The following is a 14,131-nucleotide window of genomic DNA, read 5'->3' as shown; positions in this document are numbered from 1 at the left end:
ATAAACACCTGGTGTGATAGGATTCACAGCATTTTTGTCACAGCAAAAACATACCACGGACATTTTGTCACACATTACATCAATGTCACACGGATATAATGTCACGAAATCCAAATTGTCATACTGGAACCTAACACAGACTTCTTGATGAATCTCACATAAACACAATAAAAATATGATTTCCTGGTTATTATATGCCGATTATTGATGAATCCATGGTAATTAGTAACATTTTCGGGCATGTGAAAATTAGAAGTATAATTAAATGCAGAAATGGACCATCAAACTAGACTTATTACAATTGACACGGGAGGAAAGAAAGTGATTTACAAAGGTTATATGTATTTGAAACACAGACCAACGAAAAACAGAATAAGATGGAGGTGTGTCTTTAGGGAAACCTGCGATGTCATGATAGCTACTGCAAGTGATATAAATGGAACACTGACTGGGGCTCTTGTAAAGTCTCTGAAGTTAAAGAAGAAATTAAAAATTCAGCTGAGAGATCTAGCGAACCACCTGCCATAGTACAAAATGCATTGGCTTCTACGTGAAGTGAAACTAACATGAAACTTCCAAAAAAAGGAAATGCTGCGGAGGACTGTTATATGTAATAAACAAGAAAAATGTTCCACCGATCAATACTATTTATTGTGAATGAATTATTGCACTAGTACCGGTTTCGGCCTTAGATGCATAAGAACCAAGAATTTACCTCCCGAACTGACATCAATAGAAGATTTAGAAGATATGCTCAAATTTAAAAAGAAACTACAGATGGAAAACGATGGCTACTTCACACGGACACACGAATAGGGCTAGTTGTATGCAGCTCAGACCGTAACTTACGAATAATCAAGGCAGAGAAATATTGGATATGTGAAGGTACGTTCAGAGTTGCTCCCAAAATTACAGCACAACTATATAGTATCCACTGCAGAGTGCACAATGTCTTCTTCCCTATAGTATTTGTCCTCAAAAAGAGACACAATAAAGTAGCGTACGATGAATTTTTTCGTGTCCTGAAATACAACATTTTTGAAAAATATAATGAAGACCTTCAACCAGATTATCTCTCTACTGGTTATGAAGTTGCATGCATATCAGCTGTTACAGAAGCATTTCCAAACTGTAATATCACTGAGTGTTTCATTTTGCAAAAAGCCTCTGGAAAAGGATACAAAAGGAAGAATTAGTGGAACAGTATCAGGATGAGAAAAATTCGGAATTACGTGCGCAGTTCCAGTCACTGTTAGCCTTGCCCTTCGTTCCTGTCAACCGGGTACCTGAAGCATTTGAAATCCTGAGAGCTGAAGTTGATAAAATCTACAGGTGATTTGTGATTACCTTGAAGTAAATTTTTTAGGAAGACGGCATGACGGAGGACGAAGAGTACCTCTGTTCACTCCCGCAACGTGGAATTGCTACGAGAGAGTACTATCCAATTTACCACGAACAACTAATACATGTGAGGCAGGGCACAACCGCGTAAATAAAATTATCAGTCAGGATCATCCATCAATTTATAAACTCTTGCATCACTTACAGATTAAGAACGCAACGATATCTCGGGATAATGAAAGACTGGAAACCAGCCATTAACCCAGGAAGGAGAAGAAAGTTTACGTAGATTTCGAACGATGAGTTAAGAGAGTTGTTGGAAGGTAACCAGGAATACAAGGCCGAAGGCAGACTTCTACAATATCTGAGAACCCTTGGACGTAATTTTGCTGGTGTTTTTTAAATTTCTTAAAAGGTGTGACGAAAAGTCTGTGGTACATTTTTGTTGTGATAAAAAGTCCGGATATGATGTGATAGTCGTCCAAATGCTGCATGGGCAGCACCGATTCTTTTCTCCACATCTTGCTCACAGTTACAGCTACTACCTTATTCATAAAGCTCTCTCTAACCATTACGAAATCCTCTCTTTATATAGTAATAAGAAAGAAAGAAAGAAAACCCAATGGAACTACAGCACTGATAGACTTTGGCCTACCAAGCAAATACTGCACAGCTCGAAGGCCTGCAGATTAAGAGTGAATCATGGTCAGCATGATTAATCCTCTCAGGCATTATTCATGGCTTTCTAGACTGGGGACACTAACTCGCTGTCAGATGGCTCCTCAATTGTTCCCAAGTAGACTGTTCTGCAATGACTTCGGACTAAAGATACGCCAAACTATGATTACTAATGTTAGCCAGTACTCTTACACTGTATGCAGGCATGGGCTTTATTAACTCTTTCACTGTCTTAGTTGGACTGCCTTGGCTTTCTGCACAGCATTCCCAAAACTCATGTACATAAATGAGAAAAACAGACATAGTTAGAAAATTAATTTTGTTAAAAACTGTAAAAGTTATTCAAAAAATGAATTCGAAGACATCCAACTCCATAAATCTGTTGTGAATATCTACTCATATTTTCAAACCTGCTTGCCCAGTAATTTGTAGTTCATTGGGGACTGGAACAGAATCTACAAATTTGGGGCAATTCACGGTAGTGTGAAGTTCCGTCACCACCACCTGTTGATATAGATGTTGATTCTCATAGGGAACCTGAAATATTTGTCCCCTCGCCAGGCCGAGTGGCTCAGACGGTTGAGGCGCTGGCCTTCTGACCCCAACTTGGCAGGTTCAATCCTGGCTCAGTCCGGTGGTATTTGAAGGTGCTCAAATACGTCACCCTTGTGTCGGTAGATTTACTGGCACGTAAAAGAACTCCCGCGGGACTAAATTCCGGCACTTCGGCGTCTCCGAAGACCTTAAAATAGTAGTTAGTGGGACGTAAAGCAAATAACATTAATTATTATTATTATTATATTTGTCCCAAATGAGTAAATACAGACATAGCCAGAAAATTAATTCTTAACAACTGTAAAAGATATTAAAAGAATTAATTCGAAGACATCCAACTCCATAAACCTGTCGGGCCAGGCAGGTATCTATTTTTGAAAATGAGACAAAGTCTCTCATGGTGCATTGGTACTGCCGGTGGCTCCAAGTAGCCTACGCAGTGGCCTCCACGGTATGCACTAGCCATGCGTCTTTGTACATACATACATACATACATACATATCCCACGTAGTTCCATCTTAAGCGATGGGTCAGTAAACGAGGCCTCTCCATCAGTTGCGGTCTCTGAACTTCTCTCCTTCTACGATGCTTTCCAAAGTATGTTCTCGCTGCTGAATGTCAATCTTCACCATGTCCTTGTACTTGAGTCTTGGTCGCCCTCTTTGTCTTTTGTCTTCAAGTTTTAGATCATACATTTTTTTTTGTAATCTGTTATCGCCCAAGCGTCACTTATGTCCATACCATCTCAGTCGCTGCACTGTTATTCTTTCCTGCAGTCTTACAACTTGAGCCTGCTTGCGGATTTCCTCATTACGGACTCTGTCCCTCTGTGTTTTACCAATCATGCTACGGACAAATTTCATTTCTGCTGCCTGGATTCTACTAACATCTTTATTTCTCATGGTCCATGTTTCGCAACCACAGGTCAGGATTGGTACGTAATAGGTTTCATATATGACGTGCTACTTACCGATGAGCCCAACTAATCAATCAATACTGATCTGCATTTAGGGCAGTCGCCTAGGTGGCAGATTCCCTATTTGTTGTTTTCCTAGCCTTTTCCTAAATGATTTCAAAGAAATTGGAAATTTATTGAACATCTCCCTTGGTAAGTTATTTCAGTCCCTAACTCCCCTTCCTATAAATGAATATTTGCCCCAGTTTGTCCTCTTGAATTCCAACTTTATCTTCATATTGTGATCATTCCTACTTTTATAAACGCCATTCAAACTTATTCGTCTACTAATGTCATTCCACGCCATCTCTCCGCTGATAGCTCGGAACATACCACTTAGTCGAGCAGCTCTTCTTCTTTCTCTCAATTCTTCCCAACCCAAACATTGCAACATTTTTGTAACGCTACTCTTTTGTCGGAAATCACCCAGAACAAATCGAGCTGCTTTTCTTTGGATTTTTTCCAGTTCTTGAATCAGGTAATCCTGGTGAGGGTCCCATACACTGGAACCATACTCTAGTTGGGGTCTTACCAGAGACTTATATGCCCTCTCCTTTACATCCTTACTACAACCCCTAAACACCCTCATAACCATGTGCAGAGATCTGTACCCTTTATTTACAATCCCATTTATGTGATTACCCCAATGAAGATCTTTCCTTATATTAACACCTAGATACTTACAATGATCCCCAAAAGGAACTTTCACCCCATCAACGCAGTAATTAAAACTGAGAGGACTTTTCCTATTTGTGAAACTCACAACCTGACTTTTAACCCCGTTTATCAACATACCATTGCCTGCTGTCCATCTCACAACATTTTCGAGGTCATGTTGCAGTTGCTCACAATCTTGTAACTTATTTATCACTCTATAGACAATAACATCATTCGCTAAAAGCCTTACCTCCGATTCTACTCCTTTACTCATATCATTTATATATATAAGAAAACAAAGGTCCGATAATACTGCCTTGAGGAATTCCCCTCTTAATTATTACAGGGTCAGATAAAGCTTCACCTACTCTAATTCTCTGAGATCTATTTTCTAGAAATATAGCAACCATTCAGTCACTCTTTTGTCTAGTCCAATTGCACTCATTTTTGCCAGTAGTCTCCCATGATCCACCCATACAAATGCTATAGACAGGTCAATCGCGATACATTCCATTTGACCTCCAGAATCCAAGATATCTGCTATATCTTGCTGGAATCCTACAAGTTGAGCTTCAGTGGAATAACCTTTCCTAAAACCGAATTGCCTTCTATCGAACCAGTTATTAATTTCACAAACATGTCTAATATAATCAGAAAGAATGCCTTCCCAAAGCTTACATACAATGCATGTCAAACTTACTGGCCTGTAATTTTCAGCTTTATGTCTATCACCCTTTCCTTTATACACAGGGGCAACTATAGCAACTCTCCATTCATCTGGTATAGCTCCTCTGACCAAACAATAATCAAATAAGTACTTCAGATATGGTACTATATCCCAACCCATTGTCTTTAGTATATCCCCAGAAATCTGATCAATTCCAGTCGCTTTTATAGTTTTCAACTTTTGTATCTTATTGTAAATGTCATTGTTATCATATGTAAATTTTATTACTTCTTTGGCTTTAGTCTCCTCCTCTATCTCAACATTATCCTTGTAACCAACAATCTTTACATACTGCTGACTGAATACTTCTGCCTTTTGAAGATCCTCACATACACACTCCCCTTGTTCACACTGGGGCAAAACGCTGGCAATCAGGAATGAGTTAGCTAGAAAATTTATAATGCCCAATAACCACCACCTGTTCGAGGCAAGACCATTTCGAGAATATCACCATTGTCTTCGTCACGACTGATATTTTCATCATCCTTAGGTTCACTTTAACTCTCAATTTCACTAAATAAATTATTATCACGATACAATTATCTTTCAATATTATCATTTAGCAAAGACAGGAAACACTATGCAATGAGGAAGCCATAAAGTAAGCAAACCGCAGCTATCGTCATTCTCTTGTTTCTAATTTGGCCACACAAGGAGGATAAATACTTAGAGCAGCGGCAATACTGCAAAGAGAATATCTTCACGATTCCAAAGATGTGCAACACATGGCATTTGCATTCATTTTCAGCTACAATCAAAGCAATTAAAGCAAAGCTGCACTAGCGTACTCGGGCAGACAGCAAAGGAGTTAAGCGCTTCCTCGGTAAAATAGCTTGAAGCCTTCAAAATGTGGGTCCGTAGATGAATCTTCATATCTCTTGGACACAAAAATATTCAAATACTGAAGTATAACAAGAAGCAAACAAGAGTTATTAAAAGTAATCAAATATCAGAAATTGGAATAACTGGGTCACATTATGCAAGGAAACAAATACAGACTTTTACAACATATATGACAAGGGAAGATCTAGAGTCATCATAGAGTTGGATGCAGAAGAAAATCATGGTTAACACTTTGAAGATGAGTGGCGTGCGCCGTACGTCGATGGTAATGTTCCATGGAGGACGAGTGACATGCGCCGCACGGCGCTGACTTCTAGTGCTTACATATCCGCTTCAGTGTACTACAAACATTAACAGAGTTCTGGAACACATTCCGCAGTGCTTGTAGTTAATTAAAAAAAATACCAAGTAGCAGCACATCATCTGAAACTAATTCTGTTATGATACTAAGTTGGTTCTACCAAGGCAGCTTCATAGCCGCATGGTCTCGTGCGGCCGACGACTAGAGCCAATTTGCACAATTAATGTTTTTTTTTTTTTCATTTCCCAATGATTAGTATGTATGTTGTGTTTCATAAATGTATCATGGTGTGTGTGAATACATAAATTTTCATGTTTTCAAAATGCATTGTGAAAACAAAGTAGAAAAAAGCTTTTTTAAATTTATCTATAAATGTTAGTGGTTTTGTTCCAATTTTGCAAAACAAGGTATGCATGTGTAGCTCAAACGTTGCTGAATCCAAAATAGGTTTGGGATTGAAATCGGTAAGTAAGGTAATCAGTTATTTTTGTATAAAAATGTGAAAACGCACTAAAATACTCAGTCCACAGTGAAAGATCTAACTTCACCTGCCCAGTCTTCAATGTGTTAAATGACATAGGAATAAACAAACATTCACAACACCCACCAACTTAATCACCAGACATGAGACTGAAAGGTGCGTACACAGAAAAGTGTATACCATAGTGATCGTTAACATATGGGGAACCAGACACGGCACATAAAGAAAAAGAGGGATATTGAACAGTTTGTGTGTTATGAATTTCTAAATCAGAAACTAGATCTGGAAGGGAAGAGATTCTACAAACTGTGTTTCTTCACAGTGGTTTTGACATAAATATATCTTAGAACTGGAGGTCATCCAGAAATTTGTGTAACGAAATAGTGATGTAACAAAATGTGTGGTGAAAGTGTAACCTAGCAACCGAGCAGGTTGTGATGCAAAGTGTGGATGGATGGTCAACAACGTTACCCAACAACTGTGCAGTAGTGTTGGCTACTGAATGCATGATTCGAAGCAGTGTATCGATTCATTCAAGTGTCCGAGTGAATCGATTCACAAGAACGGCGAGCTCACCGCACACGATTCAGCTTACTCCCAGCGGACAGTGCTGAGTGGCGCACTCACTGGATGTTGACGGGGAGCCAAGCTTCCGCTGCAGCGAGACAGTGAATCATGGCACATCAAAAGAATCGTGAACGAGCGCGGCTCAGTGAGACACAAGATACACACTGCTCCTTATCGGCTCACTGGACACGCGGAGAGCCGAGCTTCCGCTGCAGCGAGACATACAGTGAGCCATGGCACACCGAAAGAATCGTGAATGAGCACGGCTCAGTGAGACACAAGATACATAGCTCCTTATCGGCACACTGGACAGTTGGACACTGGCGGAGAGCCGAGCTTCCGCTGCAACGAGACATACAGTGAGCCATGGTACAGTACACTGAAAGAATCGTATGCTATAATGGATTCTCGAGCTCAGCTCATTTGAAAATAATGCCCATTTGCAATCGCTGTCCTCTTCTTACAGGGAGGTTTAAATAATAGATGGATTTATTTGCAGTGTTAAAAAGGTAGTCAAATCATAATTCTGAAGTAGCTAGTAAATAGGTGGGCTATTAGGTTATACTGGTTATACTATTTATTAGTTTAATAAATCTTAGTATTATAACTTAGTTGACATTTGACAATTAAACTCTACTCTAGCCTGCCCTATGACTATGAGTCATGCTCATGACCACTCTAAAAGTACCTGTTTTATATTGGGAAGAAAGGCTCAGTATTCTCTCAGTTCATATGTCACATCGTTGCACAAGACTTCAATCATATGTGGACAGACGCAATAACTTAACCAACAGTATGTTGAATCAGAAAACCAGCGGGCTACTGTACATCTCGGTTAGCCTATACAAAATATGACGATTTTAAAAAATCTTCAGCTGATAGAAAAATACATATTTTCAAAAATGACTGAGCGAGTTGTCGTGCGGTTAGTATAGACTACCTATGCGCTTGCATTCAGGGGATGGTGGGTTCGAATCCCACCGTCGGGACCCGTTAAGATGGTTTTCCGTAATTTCCCCATTTTTACACCAGGAAATGCTGGGACTGTACCTTAATTCAGGCCATGGCTGCTACTTTCCTAATCCTAACCTTTCCCACCCTGCGTCGCCGGAAACCTTTGATGTATTAGAGTGACTAGCATTTTTTTTTTTTTTCTAAGAAAGGAGTTCATAGTACGAAGACCAGATGGCAGCTGCGAGCACTGAATGCTGTTGCTGCTGTCTTACCAGCACATACTACACAGATGCAGTAGGAGCGGTGACTAATGTGCCGTGAATCGGATCACTGTATCGATTCAGTAACGTGAATGGAATGAAATGAATCGATTCAGTAAAATGATCCAATTAATTGAAGGAACAAGAATCCACCTGATCGATAATTTCACTTTTATTTAGCCTTAGGCTATTTCAATAGACATTAGATTAAAAGTTCAGGACATGTTTCAAATGCATTGCATTCATCATCAGCTGCTTACATTTGGCAAAAGTAAAATTAGCTAAGAACAGTCTCACAATTTTCTTAAAACCTTAAAAACAAGTGTTAGTAGTGCATGTGTGAATGGATGTGGAGGTGGGGGGTGTAGAGGGGGGGATGCACTGAAGGCGATTGTTAGTTAAACTATGACTTATTATTAAAAATCTTAATGTTAGAAGAGTTTATGGTTATCCTTGAATTCGTACTTAGACAGAACTATTTTATGTTTAACGGTAAGATTTATCGGCAGGATGGCCTCCCCATGGGCGCTCCAGCCTCGGGCATACTAGCAAACATTTATTTGGATTACTTGGAACATTCCTACATTATAGACCATATCAAAGGACTTGATTTATGGGTACGCTACGTTGATGATATGTACGCCATAATTGAAAAGGATCATAATGACAGTTCTAGCATTTTACACACGTTGAACACCTTAGACCCCAATATACAGTTTACGGTTGAAGAAGAAAATAATGGTTTGATTAATTTTTTAGACGTGACCACAACTAAAAAAGACAACCAATTTCACTTTGGAATTTATAGAAAACCTACATTCACCCCAACAACCATTCATAATAACTCCCTACACCCCGATTCACACAAAAAATCAGCGTACCACAGTTTTATCAATAGAGCTTTTGAAATCCCGTTAAACAACAAAGAGAGAAATAAAGAACTAGCCTTCATTCGACAGCAGGCCCTTATTAATGGTTTTAATTTAAAAACCATTAACGGATTAATTGCCAAACGCAAGCATAAACTACAAACAAACTTAACAAAACAATCAGAGCAAACAAAAAAGTACGTAAGGTTCACCTTTAACAATCCCAACATTTATGCAATTACCAATTTATTCAAAAAGCATGACATCAAAATAGCGTTCTCAACGAACAACAATACAAGACATAAGTTTTTCAACCACAATATGGTCAATCGAAATAGCGAGGAACGGTTCCAGGATTCAGGTGTTTATAAACTGACATGCAATCCGTGCAAGGCCACATACATAGGGCAATCTGGACGTAACTTCACAATAAGGTACTTAGAACACGTCATTGCGGAGAAACATAAAAGATTCTCTGCAATGGGAGTACACATGAGTTAAACAGGCCATAGATTCACAGACATTAAACAAGACCTAACAATTCTCAATAGGCTAAACAAGGGAAGGTTAATGAACAGTCTAGAAAATATTCATATCCTTCTAGACAAGTCATTTAATAAGGACAAGAATTTGAACAGAGAAACCCCTTATTCGAATGCATATTGAGATATATTGAGTTATTACGAAGGAAGCAAACGCGCCCAGCGCACACTTCAAGCAATCACAAGGCCGACACGTCACAAGCAGAAACCTCCTCCCCGCCCGATATAGCAAATGACGACACGTCCGCATTTCCCCTCCCTCCTAACCAGGCTAACTCACGAACTACAGCACACAGTTACAATACAAGGTTGAAGGCAGCCGGATTAAACCCACTCCCGTAGCACGGGAAGTTAAACAAACACGCAAGACAAGGGTAAGTTCATACTTTTATACTTTCCTACACTCAAAGACTTATTATCCGTTACGTTTTACAAACTCCAACTAATAGCCGCATTTTTCCTGCCGGTTACAGATCGTGATACAGACGATCCAACTGTTTTCATTCAAACTACAAAAAGCAAACTTAATATTCGAAACAAGCCACACCTCTCCGCCCAACAGGAGATAAGAGACGTGAAAACACCGGATGCCTTCTTAAGGAAACTTTTTACCAATAGCTCAACAGAAATACTTCACATAGTGCATACAAGTTCTTCAGTAATCAACGAACTTATGGAAAATTCACAAGACTTATAGTGAACTATATTTTAGTCCATCAGTGTTTTTAACATTAAGATTTTTAATAATAAGTCATAGTTTAACTAACAATCGCCTTCAATGCATCCCCCCCTCTACCTCCTCCCCCCCCCCCCACATCCATTCACACATGCACTACTAACACTTGTTTTTAAGGTTTTAAGAAAATTGTGAGACTGTTCTTAGCTAATTTTACTTTTGCCAAATGTAAGCAGCTGATGATGAATGCAATGCATTCGAAACATGTTCTGAACTTTTAATCTAATGTCTATTGAAATAGCCTAAGGCTAAATAAAAGTGAAAGTATCGATCAGGTGGATTCTTGTTCCTTCAATTAATTCGATCATATAGTCGATACGGATATGAAGTGGATAGTATGTAATCAGTAAAATGAATCGAATGTCCCATCACTACTGTGCAGGCTGTCTTATGACTGGCGGATATCTGAAATTAGCAACCGTTGATGGATGGCCATGACCCAGAGACATACAAGACATATTTATGATCATTTGATTTTAGTGGGAAATATGACATTTTTTTAGTTCTCATCTTTTGCAGTCTTATAACTTGTTGTTTTGATAATTATAGTTCCTTGTAATATTTTGTTTACATGTAAATTCTCTTGTTGAATTTTTGTAATAGATGTTATGTAATAATTATATACTTTAATTTAATTTTGTAATTGTGGTATTGTATGCAAGCACTGCCACCATGACATCTCCCATCTGCAATGTATTGGTTAATAATAAAAATACACACTATTACGCAAATTAAAAAATTTTCTCATGCACAAACACTTCAATTAAATTTTTAAAATCATAGCTCGAGGGGCATACAGCCATAGAATACAAACATACAAATTAACTTATAAATGTGAACATGGAATAAAATACCTGAAGCATAGCATAGCAACATACAATACAGAAGGCTAAATTGAACAAGAATACTGACTACGTTTTCTTGTTTCAGTACAATGACTGAATTGCATAGCTATCTGCTTTTCAACTATGAAAAACAACACACAGTCCAGTAGACCATTAAATATGCTGATAATGGAACGAGTTCAATTTATACAAACTTACTTACCCATTATATGCAGTTTTAACTTTGATCTCCGGCATTTCTGCATCAGCTGAAAGCTGGGTAGGCATCTTGGAGAGATTCTTGATGAACTTTTTGCCTTTTTTAATACGACGTCTATAAAATCTAACCACTACGACGTATAGGTGCCACAGACAATCCAACGTGATGACAAAGTGACTACACGCTCAAGGAACCTGAAAAATACATAAATATTCAGTAAACAAATTCACCACCAGTAACAGTTCAAATAATCAGAATTTCCTGATGATTTTCAAAACAACTGTTTACTACAGAGATGATTCATCAGATCTGGGAAGAATTTGTCAAAATTTATCAAATATAGCCCATTTTCCCACTATTTCCATTTAAACTGTGAGCAACGTTTAAGATTCCATTCTAGAATATTTATGATCATGCAGTAATCCGTGTCAAATGGCAAGTGTTTTGGCCCCAATATAGTTGGTCCATTATTGGACATTCTAAATTTTCCAGCTAACTCATTCCTGATTGCCAGAGTTTCGCCCCAGTGTGGTAAATAGCACGATGATGCATGGCTAGTGCATACCATGGAGGCCAATGAGCAGGCTACTTGGAGCCACCGGCTGTGCCAATGCACAATGAGAGACTTGGTCTCATTTTTCAGAAATTGATGCCTGCCTGGCCATCAGATGATACATAATACATAACAGAAAAACTATATTGGTATTATAAATTTACTCATTCTGAACAAATATTTCAGGTTCCCTATGGCAATCAACATCAATATCAACATACCACTTTTGCCAGAAATCACCCAGAACAAATCGAGCTGCTTTTCTTTGGATTTTTTCCAGTTCTTGAATCAAGTAATCCTGGTGAGGATCCCATACACTGGAACCATACTTTAGTTGGGGGTCTTACCAGAGACTTATATGCCCTCTCCTTTACATCCTTACAACAACACCTAAATACCCTACTACTCATGGTCTACCTCTTCACACAATATTTCTGTTCAATGCCAGTATTACAGAGAATAATGTTCACATTCCATTAATTGAAGCTACTTAACGGCTCTTCCAATTTCAACAAAACTTTCTACAACTGAGGAATAAATAACGAACATTCATTTGTTCTATTTTTTTAATTTTGTGAGTGCATCAAATGAAGACCAATGAGTGACTAGCTCTTTCCAGAACATATCCCCCCTCCCCAACAATCATGAAAGCTACAATGCCATAGAAAAGCAGTACTCTAATTTAACTGTGTATACAAATTGCCTGTATGCCAGCAGTGTTCATGGTGTTTGTATCAAAGGATTGGATACACATACAACATAATTTTTATATTATTTATTCTTTCCTCTTCATTTTCTCACTTCAGTAATCAATTCTATTTTCTACTTGTATGTAAACTTTTCAGCACACATTTCTTCTCCATGGTGCTGACATTACTGCTCTGAACAGGGCTTCAATAATCCAGCAGGCCAGGAACTGCCAACTAACACATCCTTTTTTTTTTGTAGACAGCTTGCTGATGGCTGTGAAGAAGTCTGAAGTAGGGTTTCAAGCTGCTATGACATGCAGCTGCTCAAGGTTGCAAACAATACCATTTAAGATACAACAGCATGCGGTTAGTCAAGCAATACACTGACTAAAATGTACAGAATGTTCGTTCTTGTATAAGAAGACGACTTAAGTTCATGTTTTTGCTACAGGAACTTTTTATATGTGGGGATAATCTAGTATGCATAACTTTGTGTTACAGAAAAATATATTTTACATCTGGACTTGAAATATCCTTTGAAATATAAAAATAATCAAGTAAAAGAACTTAAAGAGTTGTTGCTGTTGTTTGAGTCATCAGTCCACAGACTAGATCGATGCAGGTCTCCACGCCACTCTATCCTATTCTAACCTTTTCATTTCTACGTAACTACTGCAACCGACATCTGCTTGTCATATTCATACCTCGGTCTACCCCTACCGTTCGTACTGCCTATACTTCCCTCAAAAACTAACTGTACAAGTCCTGGGCGTCTTAAGATGTGTCCTATCATTCTATCTCTTCTTCCCGTCAAATTTAGCCAAATCGTTCTCCTCTCACCAATTCGATTCAGTATCTCTTCATTTGTGATTCATCTACCCATCTCACCTTTAGTATTCTTCTGTAACACCACATTTCAAAAGCTTCTATTCTCTTTCTTTCTGAGCTAGTTATCATCCATGTTTCACTTCCATACAATGCCATGTTCCAGAGGAAAGTCTTCAAAAACATATTTCAAATTCCTATATCAATAATCAAAATGAGCAAATTTCTTTTCTTACGAGAGGCCTTCCTTGTTTGTGCTAGTCCGCATTCCATGTTCTCCTTACTTCTGCCATCATTAGTTATTTTACTGTCCAAATAATATTCATCTACTTTGTTTCAGACGTCATTTCCAAATGTAATATTTCCTGACTTTGTTTGACTGCGCTCTCCATTACTTTTGTTTCGACTGACAGAAAACATATAAAATAATAAAATTCTGTTGGGAAACAAAAAAATCCTTTGAGATATTGAAAATTCAAGTTATAGAAGTTGGACTGTACAAAGGAATTTAAACATAAATTTGCTTAATCTGGTAACCTGTTCAAAAAAGTATA

The 14,131-nt window shown here is 38.3% G+C and overlaps 1 protein-coding gene across 3 annotated transcripts in view; it reads right to left on the bottom strand.

Annotated features, from left to right (window-relative positions):
- Nucleotides 1–14,131, bottom strand: part of LOC136883119 (protein kinase C iota type) — a 175,066-nt gene that overhangs the window by 147,720 nt on the left and 13,215 nt on the right. For all 3 annotated transcript variants that reach the window (XM_067155305.2, XM_068229736.1, XM_067155312.2), the window contains exon 2: nt 11,514–11,704. In XM_067155305.2, coding sequence (XP_067011406.1) covers nt 11,514–11,578 — 65 coding nt within the window. In that variant the 5' untranslated portion in view covers nt 11,579–11,704. The remainder of the gene's footprint in view (nt 1–11,513; nt 11,705–14,131) is intronic.

Source organism: Anabrus simplex, chromosome 1 (assembly GCF_040414725.1).
Source record: "Anabrus simplex isolate iqAnaSimp1 chromosome 1, ASM4041472v1, whole genome shotgun sequence".
NCBI classification, from domain to species: Eukaryota; Metazoa; Arthropoda; class Insecta; order Orthoptera; family Tettigoniidae; genus Anabrus; species Anabrus simplex.
This window is presented reverse-complemented; position numbering and strand designations above follow the sequence as displayed.